Below are 24,089 nucleotides of genomic sequence, written 5' to 3' on the forward strand. Positions count from 1 at the left end.
TGTACATTAGAAATACCCTCCAGGAACAAAAAAACTCTGAGGTCTGCATCTTTACTGGTCTCGTGAGGCGTTGTATACTTGGCCAGTATAGTTGACAAGAAAAAGAAAGAGAACTCCAGAAGGCCACCTCGCTTACAAGCAAAATTGTTACAAGCGTACACGTTAACGCGTTACGTTACAAGCGTTGCGTTACGATGCTTACAGACTTCGCAGGCAAGCCGCGCTGAATTTTAAACGTATATCGTCTGTACCAGCAGTATATCATCTTTAACCTACTTCTCATGCTTCGGTGCATACTAGCCTAGGATGGGACAGAAGAGAGGTGCTTTTTTAACGCCATAGGTGACTGCGGCGACCCTCTGCGGTAGACACACCAGCTGTGCGTGGGTCACCATTGTACTTGCTCTACATTGTTTTTAAGTTGACCGTCATACGGCTCGAAATACAGTGCGGTCATCGTAGCACGTACCGCTACGCGGTAGGCGCGGACACCTAGTGGCTCCGGCAGAGCCGAAAAAGAAAAGCGTAGAAAAGGCGTTTCATCTGGTTTCTATGTGCACAAGTTGCCCGTTTTGCAGTATGAATCTGATCACGCGACGACAGGTATAGGGAGGTTACTTGTGCTCGCGCTCCGGAGTGTAAACTCCTACGAGAACTTTCTATCGCACTATTTCTCGACATTCTTCATGACAGTGCCCATGTTTTCATAGGAACCCCTGCGAACTCATATGCTGAGAATTTAGCTGTGTCACTAAAACTTTCTGAAGACAAACCGGAACTCGATAGACCACAGTAGATAAATAAAGACCCGTTAACGATTTTTTTATATGTAAAGTGTATACGGACTTTTGTGTAGCGACTAGGTCAAAACCTAAGAAAGCAAAGTGGCCTGAAACAAGCCTGTCGACAATTAATAAACTGCCTAGAATCTCTCTTTTTTTTTTTCAGCGGGTAGAAGTATTTCACTAACCACATGAAACGCACTTGCAACGCATTCGGGCGCCTCGCTACGCAAGCGCGCTCCATCTGCGCATTGGTTAAACTACACTGTAAAAAATAAATCGTAAGAAAGAACGAAAATTTAATTTTTTTTTACCACAGAAAAATGACTTTTATGGAATGAACTGATTATTTCTTTAATGTATTTTTTTCTGGTTATGGTCAAAGACATAATTTTACTTAACATCATTGCTCCCCATACAGTAAATCGAAATAATTTGTCATCAATACCGTGACGCGACATGAGATTTGTCCGCCTCTTTACTATGCTCAATTAGCATTTGCGTGCCTGCAGCTTCACCAGCCGCACAAGTACAGGTATATATATCTAGTATGCGCGAGGCGATTGGTGTTAAGATTCTGAATAAGATACAGCTCCAGTCAGCGAGAGTCATACCGATCGGAGCATGGATATATATATATATTCTAAAGGTGTTTATTCGGCAGAGCTCGGGAGCAGCGCAACGTCGACGGGCAGGGCAGTCACAGCTTCCAAGCACGAGAGCCGTTGCTGAGCAGGAGGTGCTCGACCCACTAGCGTTTAGAGCCAGTAGCGCTGAACCCACTAGCGTCTCTTCTACAATATCTTCGCTACAACCACCCCCCGGGAGCGAGAAGGGAGCCGTCCGGCGACCTAAGAGCTCGTCACTATGAGCGGGTCGTAGTAAGGCTTTAAACGGTCGACATGGACAAGGTCTCGTCCACGGCGGCGCATGTCTTCAGATGGCTCAACTGGTTCGATGACATAGTTTACAGGAGATGCGCGTTCGCGAACACGATAAGGGCCTTCATACTTAGGGACCAGTTTTGATGAGAGGCCAGGGGCAGTTAAAGGGACTGAGAGCCACACGAGCGCTCCCGGATCGAAGGTGACCGTGGCAGTGGCGTCACCGCGAGTGCTCCTCCGGCGCTCTTGATCATCGGAAGTAAAGGCCCGTGCGAGGTCGCGGCACTCTTCTGCATGTCGGACCGTGTCAGAAATAGGGACGTACTCGGATGCATCCGGCCGGTACGGAAGAATGGTGTCGATGGTGTGCGAAGGGTGTCGACCATACAGCAAGAAATAGGGGGAAAATCCAGTGGTGCTCTGCGTAGCGGTATTATACGCGTAGGTGACGAATGGCAGAATGGCGTCCCAGTTCGTGTGGTCGGAGGCAACGTACATGGAAAGCATGTCGCCGAGCGTACGGTTGAAGCGTTCTGTGAGGCCATTCGTTTGAGGGTGGTACGCCGTAGTCGTACGATGAACAACGTGGCACTCTTTGAGAATCGCTTCAACTACCTCCGACAGGAAGACGCGTCCGCGATCGCTGAGCAATTCTTGGGGTGGACCATGCCGCAGGATGAATCGGCGAAGCAGGAATGATGCAACATCGCGCGCTGTAGCTGCTGGGAGAGCGGCGGTTTCAGCGTATCGGGTAAGGTGATCTACTGCCACAATGGCCCAGCGGTTACCAGCCGACGTCAGGGGAAGTGGTCCATACAAATCGATGCCAACGCGCCCGAACGGTTGGGTAGGGCAGGGTAGAGGCTGCAGGCCAGCTGGCGAGAGGTGGGCTGGAGATTTTCGGCGCTGGCAGTCGGGGCATGAACGAACAAACTTTTGAATGTAGTTGTACATTCCTCGCCAGTAGTAGCGTCGTCGGAGACGCTGGTAGGTTTTGAAAAGTCCCGAATGCGCACACTGTGGATCAGAGTGGAACGATGCGCAGATTTCAGAACGCAGGGTTCGAGGGACAACTAATAACCACTGGCGGCCGTCAGAGGTGTAATTGCGTCGATGAAGCAGGTCGTCGCGAATGGCGAAATGGCGAGCTTGACGGCGCAGTGCACGAGTGGTTGGCTGCGATGACGGATCAGCAAGGCAGTCTATGATGGAGGCAATCCAGGGGTCCTTGCGCTGCTCAGAAGCGATGGTCCCGATGTCGACGGAAGAGACGTCAAGCTGGGATATTGCGCAGCAGGCATTGTCGTCTGGCAAGGGAGAACGTGAGAGGGCGTCAGCATCAGCATGCTGGCGTCCGTTGCGGTACAGTACGCGGATATCGTAATCCTGTAAGCGAAGCGCCCAGCGGGCGAGACGCCCTGAGGGATCCTTCAATGACGACAGCCAGCATAGTGCATGGTGGTCCGTGACGACATCAAATTGGCGACCATACAAATAGGGCCGGAACTTGGTAAGCGCCCAGATGATCGCCAGACATTCTTTTTCCGTGACGGTGTAATTGGTCTCGGCTTTAGTAAGCATACGGCTGGCATATGCCACAACATATTCAGGAAACCCTTCTTTGCGCTGTGCTAAGACAGCGCCGAGGCCAACACCGCTGGCATCTGTGTGTACCTCAATAGGTGCCGTTGGATCGTAGTGGCGCAAAATGGGAGGAGACGTCAGCAAACGACGGAGCTTAGTGAACGCCTCGTCGCACTCGGACGACCACGAATGGAGAGGTCCGTTGCTGCCAAGGAGCTTCGTCAGGGGTGATATGACGGCGGCGAAATTGCGAATGAAGCGCCTGAAGTAGGAACACAAACCTACAAAACTGCGCAGTTCTTTGACGGACGTCGGTTTAGGAAATTCAGCTACGGCACGAAGTTTGGCTGGATCGGGGAGGATTCCATCCTTCGAGACGACATAACCTAGTATCATGAGCTGCCGCGCTGCAAATCGGCACTTCTTTAGGTTCAGTTGAAGGCCAGCGTTCGCTAAGCAAGTCAAAACATGCCGTAGGCGTTGAAGGTGCGTGGTGAAGTCAGAGGCAAAAACAACAACGTCGTCGAGATAACATAAGCACGTGTGCCACTTCAAACCGCGGAGGACTGTGTCCATCATGCGTTCAAAAGTTGCTGGCGCATTACAAAGTCCAAACGGCATGACGTTAAATTCGTATAAGCCGTCGGGTGTGACAAAGGCTGTCTTCGGCCTATCGACGTCAGCCATGGGTACTTGCCAATAGCCGGAGCGTAAATCTAGAGATGAAAAGAATTCTGCTCCTTGTAGGCTATCGATGGCGTCATCAATTCGCGGCAGCGGGTATACATCTTTGCGAGTGATCTTGTTCAGGCGGCGATAGTCTACACAGAACCGTACCGAGCCGTCTTTTTTCGTAACAAGGACGACAGGGGATGCCCATGGACTGTTCGAGGGTCGGATCACTTCGCGGCGAAGCATATCGTCCACTTGCTCATTAATCACACGACGTTCCGTGGCCGAGACGCGATATGGTCGTTGCCGCAATGGCGGTTGGGAGCCAGTGTCAATATGGTGCGTGACAGCAGACGCCCGGCCCAAGGAAGGTTGCTCGACATCAAAAGAAGAACGAAATTCTTCTAAGATGCGCAGAAGCTGCGAACGCTGAGGTGGGGTGAGGCCATCGGCAATAGATGAATCGAACACACCTGTGGGCAAAGGGTCGGACGTCGCGAGAGAACCGAGCGTGTTGTAACAGGCGCAGGACGTGTCTTCGGGAACATCCGTAATTTGTACGGCGTCGATCACTTCCACGTGGCCAAGACATTCGCCTTGAAGCAGCATCACAGGGTATGAGAAGGGGTTATAGACAAAAATAGCTGTGGAGCCCTGTTTGACGTTCACAGTCGCAAAAGGCAGCAGCAGACGTTTTCGAGTGTAAAAGCGGCCTGATGGAGAAAGTAGTGCGATGGCGTCAGAGAGGCTGCTGCAATGCATTGATACAATCACTGACGAGTTGGGAGGAACGTTGGTGTCGTGTCTGACGAGTAGTTTGTTTGCAAAAGAAGCATTATCGGCAAGCGTCATATCTGAGATCGGCGACAGTTCTAGTTCGGCCCGTGCGCAATGAATGACGGCATCGTGGCGGGCGAGAAAGTCCCACCCCAGGATAACTTCGTGGGAGCACGAGGAAATCACAATAAATTCGACGGCGTATACAACGTCCTCGATGAGAACACGAGCGGTGCACGCCGCAATCGGGTGAATACGCTGTGCGCCTGCTGTGCGGAGGGCGAATCCAGCAATGGGCGTCGTAACCTTTCGAAGGAAGCGACAAAGCTTTGCGTCCATAACTGATACAGCGGCTCCGGTATCCACGAGGGCATATGTGCGCACACCGTCAACTAACACGTCTATCACATTGGTCGGGCTACGTTGAGGACTTCCGCGTTTCGACGGCGTCGCAGCCCTTGCCTCATGGACTGCGACAATTAGTTTTCCTCATCCCGAGCTTCGGGACGAGGCCGCATCGGTGATGGGGAGCGTCGGCGTGGAGAAGTTGAGCGGCGGATGTTGGCGGACCGGCGGAATGGTGGCGACGCAGCCCGAGGTTCGTCGTCGTAATAAGGGCGCGGAGAACCCGCCATAGAACGTGGCCCATAAGGTGTAGCGCTAGGTGACTGCACGCGACTACAGTAGCGTGCGACGTGGCCTGCATAGCCGCACGCAAAACATATTGGTCGATTGTCCGCTGTACGCCACCGAGTCGTTGCGGCAGGGCCCATCCATGTGGAAGGACGCGTTGGACGTGGCGCCTGGTGAAGTGATTGCATAGCAGGCTGTTGTCGGGGCATAGCGAGGACTTCGGCGTACGTGAGAGGTCCCCGTTGAGGGAGTTGTTGAGGCTGGGTGACGACTTCCGCGTAGCTGAGTGGCACAGCCGTCGGGATCTGTTGGGGCCTGGCCATGACTTCGGCGTAGCTGTGAGGCGCAGCCGCAGGAACACGCTGGTGGTGCTCAGGCAAAACCTCGTGCAGTTCTTGCGCTATGACGCGGCGAAGCGGAGGCGCAAAACTTGGCGTAGGCGCGTGTACCGACTGCGGCTGTGCAAAATCCATCAACGAGAGTTGCCGGGCAACTTCCTCGCGGACGAACGCCTTCATTTCTGCGAGCAACGCTGCCTGGGTGGACATGGCAGCCAAACCAGCGAGGTGTTCGTCACGCGGTAGAGATCGACGGGTCAGTGACCGCTGCCTGCGGAGTTCTTCATAGCTCTGGCACAGTGTGACAATTTCAGCCACAGAGCGTGGACTTTTGGCCAGCAACATGTTAAAGGCGTCGTCTTCTATGCCCTTCAGTATGTTTCGGATTCGATCAGACTCCGCCATGGTCGAATCGACTTTCCTGCATAGATCCAGGACATCTTCGATATAACTGGTGAATGTTTCGCCTGGCTGTTGAGCTCGTTCTCGCAAACGTTGCTCGGCACGCAGCTTGCGAACAGCAGGGCGACCAAACACATCGGCGAGGGAAGTCTTAAATTCCGACCATGTCTGGAACTCTGCTTGATGGTTGTTATACCACAGGCTGGCCACTCCAGCGAGGTAGAACAGAACATGGCTCAATTTGGCTGCTTCATCCCACTTGTTATGGTCGCCTACCCTGTCGTACGCCGTGAGCCATTCGTCCACGTCAGTGTCGTCCGCTCCAGTGTAGATAGGAGGGTCGCGATGACGAGGCACCCCGGAACACGCAGTGGGTGCAGGAGGAGGCGTTTGCTGGGAGGCGTCTTGGGGCATGGTAGATGGTAGGGTACGGGACCGGAGTTCCAGGATGATCGTCTGAGGTTACCCCGCACACTCCACCAATTCTAAAGGTGTTTATTCGGCAGAGCTCGGGAGCAGCGCAACGTCGACGGGCAGGGCAGTCACAGCTTCCAAGCACGAGAGCCGTTGCTGAGCAGGAGGTGCTCGACCCACTAGCGTTTAGAGCCAGTAGCGCTGAACCCACTAGCGTCTCTTCTACAATATCTTCGCTACAATATATATATATATATATATATATATATATATATATATATATATATATATATATATATATATATATATATATATATATATATATATATATATATATATATATATATAAACTCACAGAGTGGACACTCGCATGCGTCGCTTAGAGTGCTTATCTGTACACATGTGACCTGTTATAACCACAAACCCATCACCTGACTCCACCAAAAAATTTACACCCTTTGAGGCTTATCTTGTCCCCCAACAATGATCGTCATCTGCCCAGCTCGCGTTTCCTTTCTAGAAAACTTAGCGCTCGCTGCTTTCCTGTGGAGAATGTTGTGTCACGCTGATAACGCGCAATCCGTTGGTGACATGGAAGTACCGGGCTCACAGATTTAAAGAAGGTGAATGCGGGCAAGACGGGTGACGATTGTTGTTGTGGGACAAGATTAGCCGCAAAGGGCGTAAGTTTTTAAAGAGCGTACATGAAAGCTGCAATCACGAGGGGAGTAAAAAATACTGCTTTGATGGAGTAAACAATCTAGCCACTTTTTAATTGTAAAATTACGGGGGAAAAAGACACTAAATACATCATTTTGGTTAAATCACAGAAAAACAAGCTGACAGAAAACAAAAGCGAGCAGAAAAGATATGTTACAAAAAATTGTCATACTTGACTTTTTTTTCACGCAAGAAATTTAACAGTGTAGACATGCCGTGGTATGGTAAGCTACTTAGCTATGCAGGGTTTTATGGCGCAAAAGCCACTATGGCCATGATGCGCCATGCGCAGTGTATGATAAGCGTTGCGACGTCGGTAAAAGGATGGATGAAACTGAACTGCTAACGCCAGACGACGTCACGCGCAAAATGAGTCGCAATCCCATTAGTTGTGGTTGCCGCATAAAGAGCAACCCCGTTTTCCTTACTGAAATTCGCGTGATTCATGTGAAATACAAGTGACGGGAGGCTCTCTTGGGGAACCTCGTGAACAAATTTCGGTAAAGCTTGTTGCGGTGTAGTACGACACGAAACAAAGCAAATACCAGGACAGGAATGATGATTTCCGCCAATTCGCGAGAAATTAGATACCAACAGTATAAACTAGTGGGACAATCGTTTTGACAGACATCCTCGAATATAATAAAATGATCAAAAAATGGCTAAATTAAACAAGCTACAAGCGAGGTTTGCAATGAAATGGCGATTTTGTCAACAGCACATTAAAGAGCGTTGAAAGCGGACAATTTTTCCTCTTAAAAATGGCTTTAAACCATGCGTGCAACTTTCGTGGTATGGCCACCGGGAAACATACGATAGCGAGTCAACTGGTGCACAGTTACGTCGCGTGATGATTCGGGCCATCTTAAAACTCGCCATCCACGGCGCACTCCACAGTAGCTCAGAGTTTCTCTTTTCGTTGCCTAGTTACGGAGTGCGAAACATGGCACTTCAGCCTTCATTGGTCGTTGCTAATTTCATCAGAACAATATGAAGGCCGAATCAAAGTTTTCATTCCAAACAGTCGCTATAGGTTTCTGCGTTCGCGTCTGTTCAACGGTAACCAAAGCACTGACGCCTTTCGCGCGCATTCGAATCGTCAAGGCCCCGAGCTACAGCCTAAGCCTACGGCGCGTACTCCATCGTTCAGAACACGAAGAAAAGCGTGCAGAAATTTGCCTAGCCGACCTTGGAAGTCGCGCACAAGCAAACAATCAAAGTTCAGGGGGAGAAATTAGTCCCAGTCGTAAGCGTGCGACACGTCGGCTGCGCGTCAGTACATCTGATCTAGGTATCTGTCCGGTATCGGCGACTGTGATCTACTCCATTAAATAAGTTAACCGTGCGAACTCGCTCAGTTTCTTTACCTCTCTTTGCGTAAGCGCTTTTGCTGTTCAGTACAACAATGGAAGGCCAGAAATCGGCTTTTGTTGGTGGGCGCAGTGGCTGCAGAAGTCTCTCAAAAGATGCAATGAAGATCACAGGTTACGGCATGTTCACTGTTTTTTTTTTTCAATGTGCTTCTTCATTCAGCTATGCGCGCCAATGAAGCAGTAGAATGAGCGACCGAGCTAATGCGAAAATTTGCGAGATTGCAAGTAAATAAAGTTAAGCCACCTTTTAACAAAAGCCGACTTGACGGAAGTTTTGATTTGACGAAATGCTTTCCATTCCCTCGACCCAGATTCGTAGACACTAACACGTTGAAAACCTTGAAGAAATCAGTTTCTCGCCGATTTAACAAACTAAGTTTGATGAGTGCATAAGCTGTCATTTTTTTAATGGAATAGATATATTTTACATAATTACTTGCAAAAGACGCCTATGCGGGTTCCTCCGAAAGCAAACTATCGTTGAAGAAAGCTTCGTGTTAGTCCGAAAGTTAAACCAGATGGTGTTTTTCAATGGTTGATCTGGAACGTGTTGGCGCTTTCCACTGATCATTTCGGATCAGCTCACTCTGCAACGGATCGCTCTTGCTTACTCCGCCGCCGAGGTGCGGATTCGGGAGGAAATAGGACGAGAATCATACGTCACTTCCGCCCGCTGTGGTAAGGTGTCATTGGTTGCCATGGTAACCTACGAAGCGGAAGTCGGTTTTCCATCGCGGGGCATTCTTGAACTCCAATGGCAGATTCAGACTGGTGAAATCTGACCGCTCCCTCCAGGATTTCGGCGGCCGCTCCAAATCGACCAATGAAAAACATAAGCCTCCACTCAAGACACCCGCATGCGTTTCATGCGGTCGTCTGCTATGTGGCGTTACGAAATTATTCTCGGCCAATGTGCGGCAAGAAGAAATGATTCGAGCTTGGGACAAGTCAAACTACATCTCACTGTGCCTTTAGTCTCAAAGCCCCTCCTACAGTGTATTTTGGAAACAATTCAGCGTCACCTAAGCAAGTATTTCTAATATAAACACAGCTTCGAAACATGCCGCCGTCAGCACTTCGACTCACTGCCATGTTCTCGACAGTTAACGCTCGTTAGTGTGTGCCAAGCTAGTGCTACAATGATACTGTCACTATACGACATCACTTAGCGGTTACAGAGGTGGCGGTGATTGATTTTGACCATGCGCTTTTTCAATCACCGTAGAGCGCTTCTGCGGCTTAACGTGATCGCGGGAAAAAGGCGTGTTCCAAGACGAAGTGACCCCAAGACTGGAGTGGCAGCGTAATTAAATCCGCAGCAGTGTGCACTACTCATGGTTGTGACTTCGGGAAGGGTGGCCCTTATCAGAAGTTGCTAGGCTTTCGGTCAAATATTCGGAACATTTCTCGCGGACTGTGCCCGGCCTACAAGGCTGATAAGGTGGTTCACCGAGTGGCTTTCAGACTAGAGAGCGTTAGTTACTTATCGATTCGAAAAATATGGAAGTAGAAGATTGAAAACTTGTCTGATGAAATGTAGCCGCCTCCGCCTATATTACGCAGGCTTTAGCCTAAAGTAATTGCATCACTGTTGCTATTATACCGTGATAAAGACACATCGCATGGAACCCCAGGTATGGCAGTGCCGTCCTGTGAAGCTCTATTAAGACCTTATTTACGCTTTAGAACAGTTGAAGCGGCGTACGATTATCCGTGATACAAAGGCTTAACGCGCACTGACGCGCATCGATCAACGAAGGAAAGGAGCCGACGGCTTGATTGGACGGTTTGTGTGGACAAAAATATTTTACAAGCGTTGCACTAGCACTAACACTTATCAGACCACTCTGCTCTTATCGCATTTCTTCTATCGTGCCATGGCTTTGTTCCAGGTCCCTTAAGTTTCTAAACGCCATCACTAAAACCACGGGGCCGGTCTGGCCGTATATTCGCAGACCCCCTACGTAGAACAAGAGACCCGACAGAATCTAATGACTTCCTGCAGGGAGGTATCCTATTAAGAGTCCACCTAGTGGACATGTCAATTTCGTCTAGTGCTGAAGTTCTGATTGGCTGAGCTGGGCTGCGCGTCTACAGCAGCCAGGCGCCACAGCCAATTAGAACTTGAACAGCAGACGAAACGGACATGTCCATTAAGTGGACCCTCACGGATTACCTCTCCACTCTGGAATTGGAATGCGCCAGCACTCATCTTCCATCCAGTTTCTTCCTCCGAATATTGTCGCCGCCACAAGAGGACACGTCGAGGCGCCATTCTTCTAACCGTATAAAACCCCAAAGAATGACAAATCCGCTTTTGACGAAGAAAGGTCCACCAAAGGAAAAGTCAGGTTGCCTTAATCGGAAGCAGCTCATTTTAAGTCCTGAATGTTGGAATAAAGTTTGATTTGATTTGATTAAGTCCGGCTTTTCTTTTTTCACGGCGCATTCCCATCTACTGGCCCTACATATTTGTTTTTAGATGTGAGCGTACATTCACAGTTCATACATGCCCGCTTTCAATGGCGACACATGCAGCTGTGGCCTAGCCCTTGATGCACCGAACACCACGTCGTCTGCTGACAAAAATCATCACTGCGGTGTTACAAACTTTGAATTCGTGATGGCGCTAAACCAGCAATGCGATAGGCCACCGAATGCTAGGTCACGTAGTAGTGCTCGTTAAACTGCGACACGCGGATTTATGAGCCTCGAAGAAGCGGTCGTAACAAATGGCAAGTGACAACACTACAGAACGATCCAACGATTGTACTTCAATATCGCAAGCCTCCCGGAAATGTCATCAGCTGTTTCGTGATGTATGTAAGAGTTTTCTTACAAACTCCCGGGTTTAACGGATACAATCTTGGAAACTGACACAGACTCCACGTTCCCTTTCTGCCGTTATCTAGATCATGTAGCAAACTTGAAATTTTCGAACTTTCCGAGAGTAATTCCGTTTGTTTCATTATTAAAGACTACAACCATTACGCAAGCATAAGCGACATGAAAGCATCACTGCAGCTTCCCTGTCTTGCTTCACGTCAAAAAATATTTCCGCCTCCGCCTATATCACAAAATGTACTGCCACCCTCCTCCTATCCACAACAGCCTTATCACCCGAGTTTCCAACGTCACGACTTTATTGACCACATATAAAAGCTTGGAGTAATGCAATATCAAACCAAATATTGTAGTGAATTTTGTTATCCACAGAACGTCGACCACCTGGAACCATCTTTCTGGATGCACATTTACCATCGCCAACCATCTGTTGTTTCGTTCGCCTCTAGCTAACGTTGTACAATGAAGAACTTATTCTTATATGTAACTTTGTTACATAAATGTAATCGATACTATCATATATTTAGATACTGAACGAACTATAACCACTCCCCTTCATAATGCCCTCGGCCGGGATAGAATTTCCAAAGAAATAGCAAAATGACAGGAGTATATTTTGTTCTTGTTGTCAAGTTTTCGTATGGAGTAATGATTTCCTAGGGTTAGTCCTTTCACTGGTTATCTCAAAGCTTTACGTCATGCACATGCTCTGCCCGTATGGGCAATGGGATGAGTGCACTCATACACGTGTAGCGGCTGTCAAAGTTGAGCTAGAGTTTCAGAAAGATGGAATTTGAAGAAATAAGTGCACTCTGTCCGTGCACTATTGTCAATGAGCACATTCCAACATCAAATAGACCAACTTCAAAACAATTCGACACCCCTCAAAACTTGTACTCCGCGCGCGCATTTGTATGACGTCGGCTCGAGGCACGCTGACTGCTTGATATTTTCTTAAATGGGACAGCTAGTCAACGAATGATTACGGTAATGCGTGCGATCGATGCTACCACCTTCATTTTTGCGGAATGTTGCGTCTGAACTGTTAGCGGAAGGCATCGAGTATCTTACAAAAGTAAATCACTAAAGCGAACTATGGCGCAATTGTTTATGGAAGCCGTAAGGTGGAGGTCGGTCAGCATTGGAATGAAGCATATAGTACACGGATCTGCCTAAAATTCGTCCCCCTGGCTTCAAACGAATTTGTCACGTTGCAAATGGATAATTAGAAAAAAATATTGCGTTATACAAGCAACGATTGGCATTGATTATGCATGTTGTGCCCAGAGCTTTCAGAGCTTATAGCAAAAAAATAAGATCGCTTCGACGTCTAGGCAGAAAAAAATACAATGAAGCCCCAAGAACGTATCAAGCCAAACGAACAAAGATCCCACAGATCTATGCACGTACTATTCGCTATTCCCATCCTACAGCTGAACAATCGCAACTCCAGAGTTCCCTCTAGTCATTTTAGTAGTAAATTCTAGGGCCGAGATAACCTAGTCGTGTATATTGCGGCGACATTTCTGCAGCGCTGTGGTTCTGCACAGCTCCACGATATGTCGCCACCGGCTCCCGGCTATTTACCGGCTTATACGTACCACCACGATAGTACGACGACCTATACAGAGTCTCCTATTAAAATCACCAGAGGAAACTGTGGCGCTGCAATCGTTCATCCACCATGGGAATTGTGATGCCTGGACAGCGCATGGAGTTGTCTGATCTTCGCGCTCATGGCTTCAGACGTTCTCTTGGCCTTATTTATTACGTTTAGTCTGTTTGATTGTCCTAATCAAACTTCGAAGCCATTTTGTATCTACTGAACAGAGACGGTAGTAAGGCTTTGTGGACGTGCATAAGCAACGCGAATTTTTGGATTTATAATGCGATATTGTTCTGAGAGAGAGAGAGAGAGAAACTTTGTTGCAATTGTAAAGATTTGAAGGAGGTGTGGTCGGAGCCTCTCAGTCCAGGGCCCCACTGGCCTCTCGCGCCTGCCTGACCTGGCTAATTAAGGACTTTTGTTCTGCCAGGTCGGAGCGGGCGAGCTGTGCCTCCCACTGCTCCATTGTCCTACTGGTATTTGGCCTATGAGGCTGCTTAGTGCACTCCCAGGTTATGTGTATTAGGTGTAAGTATGCCACCGCACCAAGGACAGTTGTCCCTGTAACGAGTGGGATACATGGCGTTTAGCAATATTAAATGGGGGAACACCCCGGTCTGTATTTTACGCCAATCGGCGGCCTCTTCCCCGTCAAGTTGTTCTGAAGATGATCAGCTTGTACTGTCACAAACCAGAAAGATGGAAGTTTAGGCACATCCATGCGCTGACCGTCATTCTCATGCCGGCTGGATCGCCCTTCTTACAGCTTACGCGAGCACTACAGTTCCCTGTAAGAACTTTTTGTTGGCCAATTCCAAGTATACTGTTGATCGATCTCTTTACAAACGTCGCAGAGAGTGTCTCCGCCATTTCAACTGCTCCTTGCGAAAGCCACCGTATTTCAACACTCTGTGTTAAGTGGTCTATCAACGTCCGCATGATAGAATTAAACCCTGCGTGGAATACCACTGAGCGTGGACTTGATTTCCTTTTTTCCCTTCTTCCTTTAGAGATCGCTTCTGACAACAGAATGGGCACCGTGTTACCGAGCGCACAACATGGGTGTGGTGTCAATCTTAAGCACACGGTGATTAGGTGCGTTCACCTAAAAATAAGTATATTACCTAATGTACAATATGATTCTACTTAAATGCGCCTCATAATTCTGTGACATCAGGTTTATGAGAGTAAATGAGAGTGCTTAAAGCTAATGCGGAATATTGTTTGGAAATTCACTACGCCGACTACACAAACGACGAAAAATAAAAAAAAAGAACAGAAAACTCGGTAACGTTTTTTTGCCATGATGCCGATTTAAAAGAATTTACCGCCATGGTGTGCGTCGGCGAATAGCCGAAATTTGCGTTCCTCCCCTTGCCGTCGTTATTGTTACTTCATCATTCGTTACAGAAACACATCTACAATGCCCAGAAAGAAAAAAATAGCGAGGGAGCAAGCGCTGGAAAGAACTGCCACCGAAAGCGGCACAGCGCCTGCCTACTAAAGCTCATAACGCAAGCCCCTCTGCAGCGCCCTTGAGGTGTTGTTTCATTGTTGTTGCGGATCGGTCGCATGACAGTGCTGCGCACGAATCTGCGTGCAACGCTTGATATAGAGGAAGGTGCATCTTGACGTCACTTCCAATTACCTGCCAACACGGCTTCAACGTTTCAACGCGTCACCGCACATCGTAAGAAGCGCACGGTTTTTTCCAGCGTTACTGAACACGTCACAGGAAACAGGGCGCCAGCTTACACTTCTGAAATTGTAATGTTCACTTCTCTTATATGAAATGTTTCGCAAGCTGTCAGTAGTATTGAAATTGATTTTTGGCGACCAATATACATACTGGGAAAAAGAGAGAGAGAGAGAGAATGTGACACTTTCAGTGCTGGACGCGGTTTGATGACTGGCCCACAAATTCACCCTGCCATTTTTCTCGTTTTATCTTCAGAAATCGTACACTATTTAGCGCGACAAAAAGTTATTTCATCCTGACGCAGCGAACGACATGACCGTCACTTCAAGGCCTTTCTCCAGAACTGGTACCTGCACGCACTAAAATAAAACTCATAACGTTTCTTCGGGGAAAAGTTTTTAGCTTATGAGAAGTTAAAACCAGTTTCCGATGCGCTAACGCGTTGCCGTCGACGGGTCGTCGCTGTATCATCAAGTGCACCTTGTACTACCTTTGTTTCCATTTATCAAAGCCGAGCTTTATTGAATCTTTTCGGAGCTGGGTTGCGGTACTTCAATGGCTTCGGAAAAATTTAGAAATGGTACTGTGCCTGGATGCCCAGGCGAGCCGATTCCTCCTGCTACCGTGCTCACTGCTCCCATCGGTTCTGCAAGGCAAAGAGCAGAGGAATGAGTCAGCGATTCGTGAATCTGGGACACTGAAGTATTCAGTCGAGTGAGATCGACACATTATTCGCCTGGAAGTCTATCATCGTTTTATGAGTGCAAGTACACGTACGAATTTGTTCCGTAAAAAAAAGACTGGCACTGCATTTAAGAATTAAGAGGCTTAAGAAGAATTAGAAGTAAACGAACAAGCTGCTGCTGCTTCATTTGAATCACCCGCACCCAAACGAACAAAATGCCGTAATCACCACGTGACTTCGCTTTCTTCGGCTCTCTGTGGAACAGCCAGTACTGACATCACGTGAGAGCTGACGTCAGAGAGGGCACCGCTCCTATTTTTTATTTTTTTCGTGTTATCGCTTACAGAAGGGGTGCTCTCGCTATGAACGATGAATTCGTTAGTACAGAAGCCTAACTTTTTTTTATCCTACGCGGCCTAATATTTTTCTTTAATATCACCTTGAAAGGACATTAAGAGAAAGACTAAAACAGTTAAGAACTCCGAATAGTTCTGTAGGAACTCTACTTTTGTGAGTATCGCTGTAATGGGTTGATTATTAGAAGAGAAAATGAAAATCGGAATTTCATTTCTTTTTATTTTACTCCGCGCCAGAACCGTGGCGTCGCTACGTCCATGTGACGTCACGGATCTCGAATACTTTGTTTTTGTATTCGGGTCGCTGTGGACAAATTAAATGTTCTTAAAACTCGCCAAGTCTCTGGATATTTCATGATACAACGTATTATATCACTGCCGATAGAAAATTAGGCTTGAGCAGAATGCTTTGTCAAAATGCCGCGACGCCCTACCGAGGTGGTGCAGGAATTTGACGGCGGCGTCGCCACATGTTCATGCTTCCTTGCGTCTTTTTCCTGGGTTATGAAGCCTCTCCTCACGGTAAGATTGTTTATTTTTGTTATTAAAAGGGTGTCTTCCCGCAAAACATAAATTACTTTTCTCTTTGTTGTCCCTATTATAATCTTTAATTACGAACCGAACAAATAATTTTATCCAAGCTTATCTTTTTTACCTATGTAACCAAAGTAAATAGATAAATAAACAAAAGAAGAAAGGCCATAGCAGCCACGCAAATTTCAGCACGTTCAGGGACCAAGTTAACAAAGTTTTTGTATCCAGCGTTGGGATTGGCCGTAATTTGCTTTTACGTAATAGCCTACAGGCGTTCCTTGTGAATACAAATCCAGTTTTTGTAACCCAGAGAGGCATCAGGGACGGAAGTCACACGTTTTCTTCCGTAAAAAAATGTTTTGTGACTAGCCAGTGTTTTCTGTTAATTCGCGAACGATAACAACTGGGCGGTTTCTGTTCTCACGGACAACGTTAGCTTAAGGCTGTCTTGTGCTTAGTACAAAGAACTACCAACGTGACGAGGACCCCTAAGAACAGTTACAAACAAGGGGTCGCATTCACAGAGCTTTCCATCCGTAAGTGTTCTTTGCCATCGTTGGACTGCCGCCTTCGCTAATAATATGTCCAGCAGCAGGATTGGCGGGAATTGTCTCTTACGAACAATTCTAGCGTAAGCGTTTCTTTTGTGAATATAGACGCAAGGAACTTGCCCCTAGGGCAAAAATAAACGAATGTTTTAGTTAGTTAGAAATGCGTCACCTTAACCACTCGCCTAAAGCTAATAGAGAGTTTTAGTTGAGCGCGTTTACGCTCCGCTGAGCAGTTAAGCGGAGCGGAAGCGCGAATGCGCATGCGCCGTCCGCTTAGCCGTAAGCGGGCTAGCGGAGCGAGGAACACGGTCCGCTTAGAAGCTGCCTGAGCGGAGCGTGCCTCGCAGTGCTTTGGCTAGCGTTGGCGTCAGAACGGATTGGATTGGATGCAAAAAGCAAGCGCGCTGGCTAACACGTGGCGTTCCCCAAGACGGCGCTTTATTTTGCATTGGATAAAATGGACCGGTAACGCATTACAAGCGCACGTCTAGACACTTCATGGATGAATAGTTATATATATATATACATATATACGTTTTACTGTATAAGAGTGATCATAAGGTGTTTTTCTTTTCTTTCATTACCCTGAATTTGGCCAGGGGGCGCTGCAACTACGAAAGGCTCGCTCCGCTACGCTAAACATGTAACTAAAACGTGAAAATCGCCCGCCGCTCCGCTGTGGCTTAGCGGGGCAGCTCGGAGCGGAGCGTACCGTAAAGACGCTCAACTAAAACACTCTAATACTATACGATCACTCTCCCGATTTTCTTGCTCCACTTTTTACAAACTACTTTTTCGCATGAAGTGATTCGCAAATACGGGTCCTGGGATCGGGGCAAGTACGCACTAAAAAAAATTCTTACGCTAGAACTGTTCGTAAGAACGCCCATGCCAGCCAGTTGTGATGTTGGACATATCATTAAAATAGGCGGTAGCGGCCAGTGACAAACAGTCCTTAAAAGAAGTCTACCGCGGAATCGAAGCACTTCACACGCTTGAAATCTCCGAAAGAAGTGGTGCCAATGAATTGTCTTCGCGATCGCAGGGCCCATATTCAAGTAAAAGTTTTTTTTTTTACGCTAATACTGTTCGTAACATAGTAGGTGTGTCAACAATCGTGTTGGACATATTACCGACGGCTTCCGGCTAACGGCAAGCAGCTCTGGGAATTCAGCCCGTATGGTCGAGGGTGGCTGAATTGAAACGATGAGTCCTGACGAACAAATTCGACCTCAGGACCCACATTCACGGTAGTTCTATTACACAGGTGCGCTTTCGATTGGCCGACGCGCAGAAAGATGTCCAATGTGATAGTGGTAAATGTGACAGGGAGGCGACAGCCAGAGCCCCGTCGAACCGCAAATAGAACTTTGACGAAAAAAAAAAAATTCAGCGATGCCCTTAACTCGAATATATTAATTAGTAAGAACAGTGCGGCATACTAGTGCGAGGTTTTTTTTTTCAACTTTTTTTTTTCTGCGACAATTATTCGCACACTGTGGGTGACGAAAGAAAATGGGTAAAGCTAGATTTTATAGCAAAATTTGTGTCAGCAATATAAGTAAACAGGAAATAAGCAGGTGCGGGCGAGTGTTCGAAGTTTCAAATACGAATCGGATATTACGCACTAACTATTCGTATTCGTATTTGAAAATGAACTATTCCGTATTTTCTGAATGCTCAAGAAGATAACCAAACATTTCGCAGCAACCAACCGCTAAAGTCTGAATTGTTACTGTTTTCTGCCTGCCAAGCAAAGCACTGCAAATTGTCAGAAGTGGAACAACGTCAGCAGTTTTCCAATCAATCTGTCAACAAAATAGATAATGGAAACTTTGTTTTCGGTTTCGCGGTGGTACCATGTGCATTACATGACAACGCGTGATTTTTGCTTATAGTAGGTCGTTTAGTATTTTTAGCTGTCTGGTTATGTAGCGGTTTTATATGTTGCGCCACAAGCAGCGATTTCTTTTTCTTGCAACGGGGACATTTAGAGTTTTTTACAGCACATGTCCTTCAGCGGCTTCTTTCTTTTCTTTTTTCGACAACACACACACACACACACACACACACATTTATATATATATATATATATATATATATATATATATATATATATATATATATATATATATATATATATATTAGCCAGTCCTACAGCTGCCATTCGCCTTCAGAAAACTTGTTATCAACCAAGCTCTAAAGGTGTTGAGAAGCTATTCGAGCAGTATATTAAATGACTATTACAAATGTTTTGTTTAAAACTGATTCGAATTTTCTCTGACAGCACTCTTTTCATTGGTCGGTACAATGGTGGTACTTAATTTAACCGAAATAAATATTCCTGCTGCAAATACATGCACTGACTATTCGAGGAGGTCAAGGAAGACAACAAGAAATTTTAGTGGCGAACTCCCGGATGACATCAACAGTAGGCACCATCATGGAAAATCAATGATAAATAAGTGGTCAACTCACTGGATCCGCTTCCCGTGACTGCCAAGACGACGATGATGACGACGAAGATGAAGATGATGACGAGGATGATGATGAGGGACCGCTCCGGAAATAACGTCAACGTCGTCTCTTCACTGCAGAGCGTTAAGATCAAGAGTTAGAAAGACTCAGCAATGGTACCGACATAGGCTAAGTTAAAACAATGGGGGTCATTTTTTTTTAACGATTTCACGTTGTTGGGTGCATCTATACCACCAGCTTGGCAGGCAAACTACCTCTAACTTTATGTGGTTTAAGACTTTCAACATGCGCTGTCTGGGAAGGCTAAGCGCTTGATTTATTACGCTTTGTCTGACTAGCCCGTAAAATGGGCACTGCAAGCTGGCTGGTACACCCCCCGTCGGTGGTATCGGCGGGGCCGCTTCCTCACCTGGGGTACCGGTCGTGGTACATCTTGCGCATGTCCCTCTCGATGGACGACAGCTCCTGGTCGCTGACGTCGAGCAGCGGCATGGCGCCCACCAGGCCGGCGCCGCCGATCAGGCCTGCCGCGCCGGGGACCGCGGCACCGCCCGCGACCAGGCGCTGCGACGAGCTCGCCATGCCGCCACCGCCGACAGCGCCCACCGCGCCAACCGAGCCCCGCTTCCTCTCGCGTCGCTCTTCGACCTGCGACAGACGCCCCGGTGCGCTCGTTCGAAAGGCTGGATGCAACGGCAGTGGGAAGAGTTCAGTTTCACGCGATGTTCGAAGTAGTGAGAAAGTAGCCCCCTCCCCTTTATTTTTAAAGCGTTCTTTTTTAGTCGTCTTTCTTTTTAGAGCGCAGCTCTTTGGCGTCCGTTCCTGGGTTTCGCGTCGTCGTCGTCGTCGGCGTCGTCGTCGGCCTCGTAACCAGCTCCGCCCCCCTTTCATCCCCCCAGCGCTAGCAGCGACCGACTGATACCGCTGGATGCCGCTGACGCCGCTAGAGAGTCAAGATAACGTGACTGCATAGAACACCGTCGCCGCCATGCAGAAAGAGGAGGAAAGGGTCCCCCCCCCCCTGTTCTTGTGTGGCGGATAGCTGGGGTTGACTCACTATCGCCGTCAGCGGCATCAGTCAGTCGCTGCTATCTGTTCCCTCCTCCCTTTATCGTGTTGTCCGCTTGCTGCGCGCGCTTCTGCCCCCATCGTTTGCCGCTGGGTGTACACGCCGCCCCCCTCCGCTTCCGCTTACTGCTGGTTGCTCTCGACGGCGGCGATGAGCCTCCGCTTCGGCGGCGCGAACGGCAGGGGTCTTCTCGGCGGCGGCGCTTAGCCTCTGCTTCCCCCACGGCTGTGACAACCTCGCGAGGCACTTGTATAGATCTCGTCTTTGAGAATCAAGCATTGGTGTACCAAGTCGAACATATATCAGTCTATTTCTCCGACCACAAAGCTTCCTTCATGACTGTCAAGAACTGTTAGTGGAGTCTTTGTTAAAGGAATACGTGTGAAAAATAAAAAAATTATGTGATAGCGCATACATGTGTTGCTCGATTTCTTTGCCTCAATCTATCCAAAAGGTGAAACAGCTTATTTGCTGCGCTCAAATTTCGCATTAGGAAGTAACGTAATCGTCGGTAATTTTTTTTAAAGCGAATAGCTTTCTTTGCTTCTTTCGGCCGTTTTCGTGGGCTGGTCGATGATCGGGGGTCGGAATCGGTGTAAAAAACGTTCGTTCGTTCGTGTTCGTTCGTTCGTTCGTTAGCTTGCTCGCTCGTTCGTTCGTTCGTTCGTTCGTTCGTTAGCTCGCTCGTTCGTTCATTAGCTCGCTCGCTCGCTCGCTCGCTCGCTCGTTCGTTCGTTCGTTCGTTCGTTCGTTCGTTCGTTAGCTCGCTCGCTCGCTCGCTCGCTCGTTCGTTCGTTCGTTCGTTCGTTAGCTCGCTCGCTCGCTCGCTCGTTCGTTCGTTCGTTCGTTCGTTCGTTCGTTCGTTCGTTCGTTCGTTCGTTCGTTAGCTCGCTCGCTCGCTCGTTCGTTCGTTCGTTCGTTCGTTCGTTCGTTCGTTCGTTCGTTCGTTCGTTCGTTCGTTCGTTCGTTAGCTCGCTCGCTCGCTCGCTCGTTCGTTCGTTCGTTCGTTCGTTAGCTCGCTCGCTCGTTCGTTCGTTCGTTCGTTCGTTCGTTCGTTAGCTCGCTCGCTCGCTCGCTCGTTCGTTCGTTCGTTCATTCGTTAGCTCGCTCGCTCGCTCGTTTGTTCGTTCGTTAGCTCGCTCGCTCGCTCGTTCGTTCGTTCGTTCGTTAGCTCGCTCGCTCGCTCGCTCGCTCGTTCGTTCGTTCGTTGGTTCGTTCGTTCGTTCGTTCGTTCGTTCGTTCGTTCGTTCGTTCGTTCGTTAGCTCGCTCGCTCGCTCGTTCGCTCGTTCGCTCGCTCGTTCGTTCGTTCGTTCGTTCGTTCGTTCGTTAGCTCGCTCGCTCGCTCGTTCGTTCGTTCGTTCGTTCGTTCGTTCGTTCGTTCGTTCGTTCGTTAGCTCGCTCGCTCGCTCGTTCGTTCGTTCGTTCGTTCGTTAGCTCGCTCGCTCGCTCGCTCGCTCGCTCGCTCGTTCGTTCGTTCGTTCGTTCGTTCGTTCGTTCGTTCGTTCGTTCGTTCGTTCGTTTGTTCGCTCGCTCGCTCGTTCGTTCGTTCGTTCGTTCGTTAGCTCGTTCGTTCGTTCGTTCGTTCGTTCGTTCGTTCGTTCGTTCGTTCGTTCGTTCGTTCGTTCGTTCGTTCGTTCGTTCGTTCGTTCGTGTTGGCTATTCGCTTACATTGACTATTCTAGTCGATGGTTTCTGAATATTTTTCTAGAAGCGAATAGCTTTCTTTGTATCCTTTCCCCGTTCCCGTGTTCGGCGGCTGGACTTTCTCCTGTGATAGACTGAGGAGTGGGTAGAGCCAGCGGAGAGAAAGGAGATAAACCGGAGAGAAAGGAAAAGACACCGATGTCTCCGGATCTTGCTGGTTCGGAGGAGGCGATGGTCGAAGAGGCGCTAACGTCTGGTCGGCAAATCGGTGGCCCACCGTGCAGCTTGCGATGGCATTGACGGACAGTGATGCCAACTCTGGGGATTTACTTCTACATCTAGAGTACTTGGAAGCAACTCATAGATTTAGTGCCTTTGTGGCGGCATATATGAGTATTTCAAGTATGCTGAGAACTTCTGGCATACTTCGCAATGAAAGATTCATGCACCTGGGATGGTATCGTGTATCTACTCATTTCAATTCCCACTATTTCGCCCTAAGTCACTGGGTGATACCCTCGTCGTTGTCGCAATTTATAGGCACTCTTAAAACAGTTGCACCCTTTCGGGTGTATATTTGACCCATGAAAATAATTGTCATCTGCCTTGCTTGCGTTTCCTTTCTTGAAAAAAGAGCACTCGCTGCTTTCCTGTCCAGAAAGCTGTGTCACGCTGATAACGCGCGAGCCGTTCGTGACTTGGAAGCACCGGACTGGCAGCGTTAAAGAAAGGAAATGCGGGCAAGACAGATGACGATTATCGTTGTGGGACAAGATACGGCACAAAGGGTGTAACCTTTTTTAAGAGTGTGGTAAGAAATGGGAAGAATGAGTCGTTACAAAACGCGACCTGTACAGTTAGGCACTTGTGAATTACGACTACATAAGGAAGCTATAGGACAGTTGGGTACTGGTTCTTACTTTTTTATCTCTATTTTGTCAGATGCAGTTGTTGACGGTAATCTACATACGTATATTTTGGCCCCTCGGAAGGGAGAATAAAAAATACTAATAAGCCACAACCGCTCTACAGAAGCTCAGCAGCATTGAAAATGATGAACGGTGTTATCGAACCAGAATACACAGATAAATTCAAGGACTTTCGTGTTGAATGCCGTCAAAAGTGTTTCTTTTCAAGCCGTAATCATTTCCATAAGTCGGCAGTTGAGAGGATTTAGGGCCCCCGAATAATTTTTTTTAAAGATTGCCGGAAATCGCAAATCTAGAGATAACTAAACTATTAAATTTACAACTCTGCAAAACTTAGTAATGAAAAACGATATCACAATTCTGTAAATTTCTTCTAATAGCACATATAAAGCTGACAAAATTGATGTATGATACGTTCCTCTGCAACTTACCATTCGTATGCGCGTATGACTTTTGCAAAACCATTGTAAACATTGCAACATATTCAAGTAGGTTGTAAATGGATATATCAAATTTCTCCGCTCCAACGGGTGCAGTTTACAGAATAGCAATATCTGTTTTTGATGACGAGGGACAAATTAGTAAACTTCAAGCTTCCATTTCTTTTCAAACATTTACAAATTTTTGTAAATTTCTTATAAAAAATTCAGCCCTAGTTCAAGATTCCGCTGCCAATAGCCACTAGAATCTACTTTCTTTCTCAGATGTAACAAATTTCGTTAAACTCAGCCTAGCGCTTATTCCAGAAAAGCGTTTCTGCGTTTTACATGTATTTGAGTAGGCGGCATCGGAGTTGGGCCCGAGCTAAAGCTTCCTCTTAAGAGGAGGCTTTAATTTGGGGATTATCGTCTAAGAGAGGAATTATCGAGGAATTATATTGAAATTACCGAAAATAATCTAAGGGGAATTCCGCTCGTTACTTAAAGTATGTTGAATGTCGTAATAACTATTCCCTTTACGGCGCATGTTATAATTTCTAAATAGAAGCCATGCAATGAGTAGCGAAGTCGTGTCTGTTTATCGGGAATCATGAACACAGCAACCCTTACGAGGTATATGCACCAAAAATATCCTAAAATATTACGGCGGAAGCCATCTCACGACGACCGTCGAC

General features: G+C 47.7%; 1 protein-coding gene across 2 annotated transcripts in view; it reads right to left on the reverse strand.

Annotated features, from left to right (window-relative positions):
- Positions 1-24,089, reverse strand: part of LOC142575807 (membrane metallo-endopeptidase-like 1) — a 78,317-nt gene that overhangs the window by 39,193 nt on the left and 15,035 nt on the right. Inside the window, exons 4-6 of one of the 2 annotated variants that reach the window (XM_075685470.1) lie at positions 19,742-19,980; positions 19,333-19,445; positions 15,318-15,374 (exon numbers count right to left, since the gene is read on the reverse strand). In XM_075685470.1, coding sequence (XP_075541585.1) covers positions 15,318-15,374; positions 19,333-19,445; positions 19,742-19,980 — 409 coding nt within the window. The remainder of the gene's footprint in view (positions 1-15,317; positions 15,375-19,332; positions 19,446-19,741; positions 19,981-24,089) is intronic. The other variant, XM_075685471.1, reaches the window with a different exon arrangement.

The sequence above is a fragment of the Dermacentor variabilis genome, chromosome 3 (assembly GCF_050947875.1).
Source record: "Dermacentor variabilis isolate Ectoservices chromosome 3, ASM5094787v1, whole genome shotgun sequence".
Classification (NCBI taxonomy): domain Eukaryota; kingdom Metazoa; phylum Arthropoda; class Arachnida; order Ixodida; family Ixodidae; genus Dermacentor; species Dermacentor variabilis.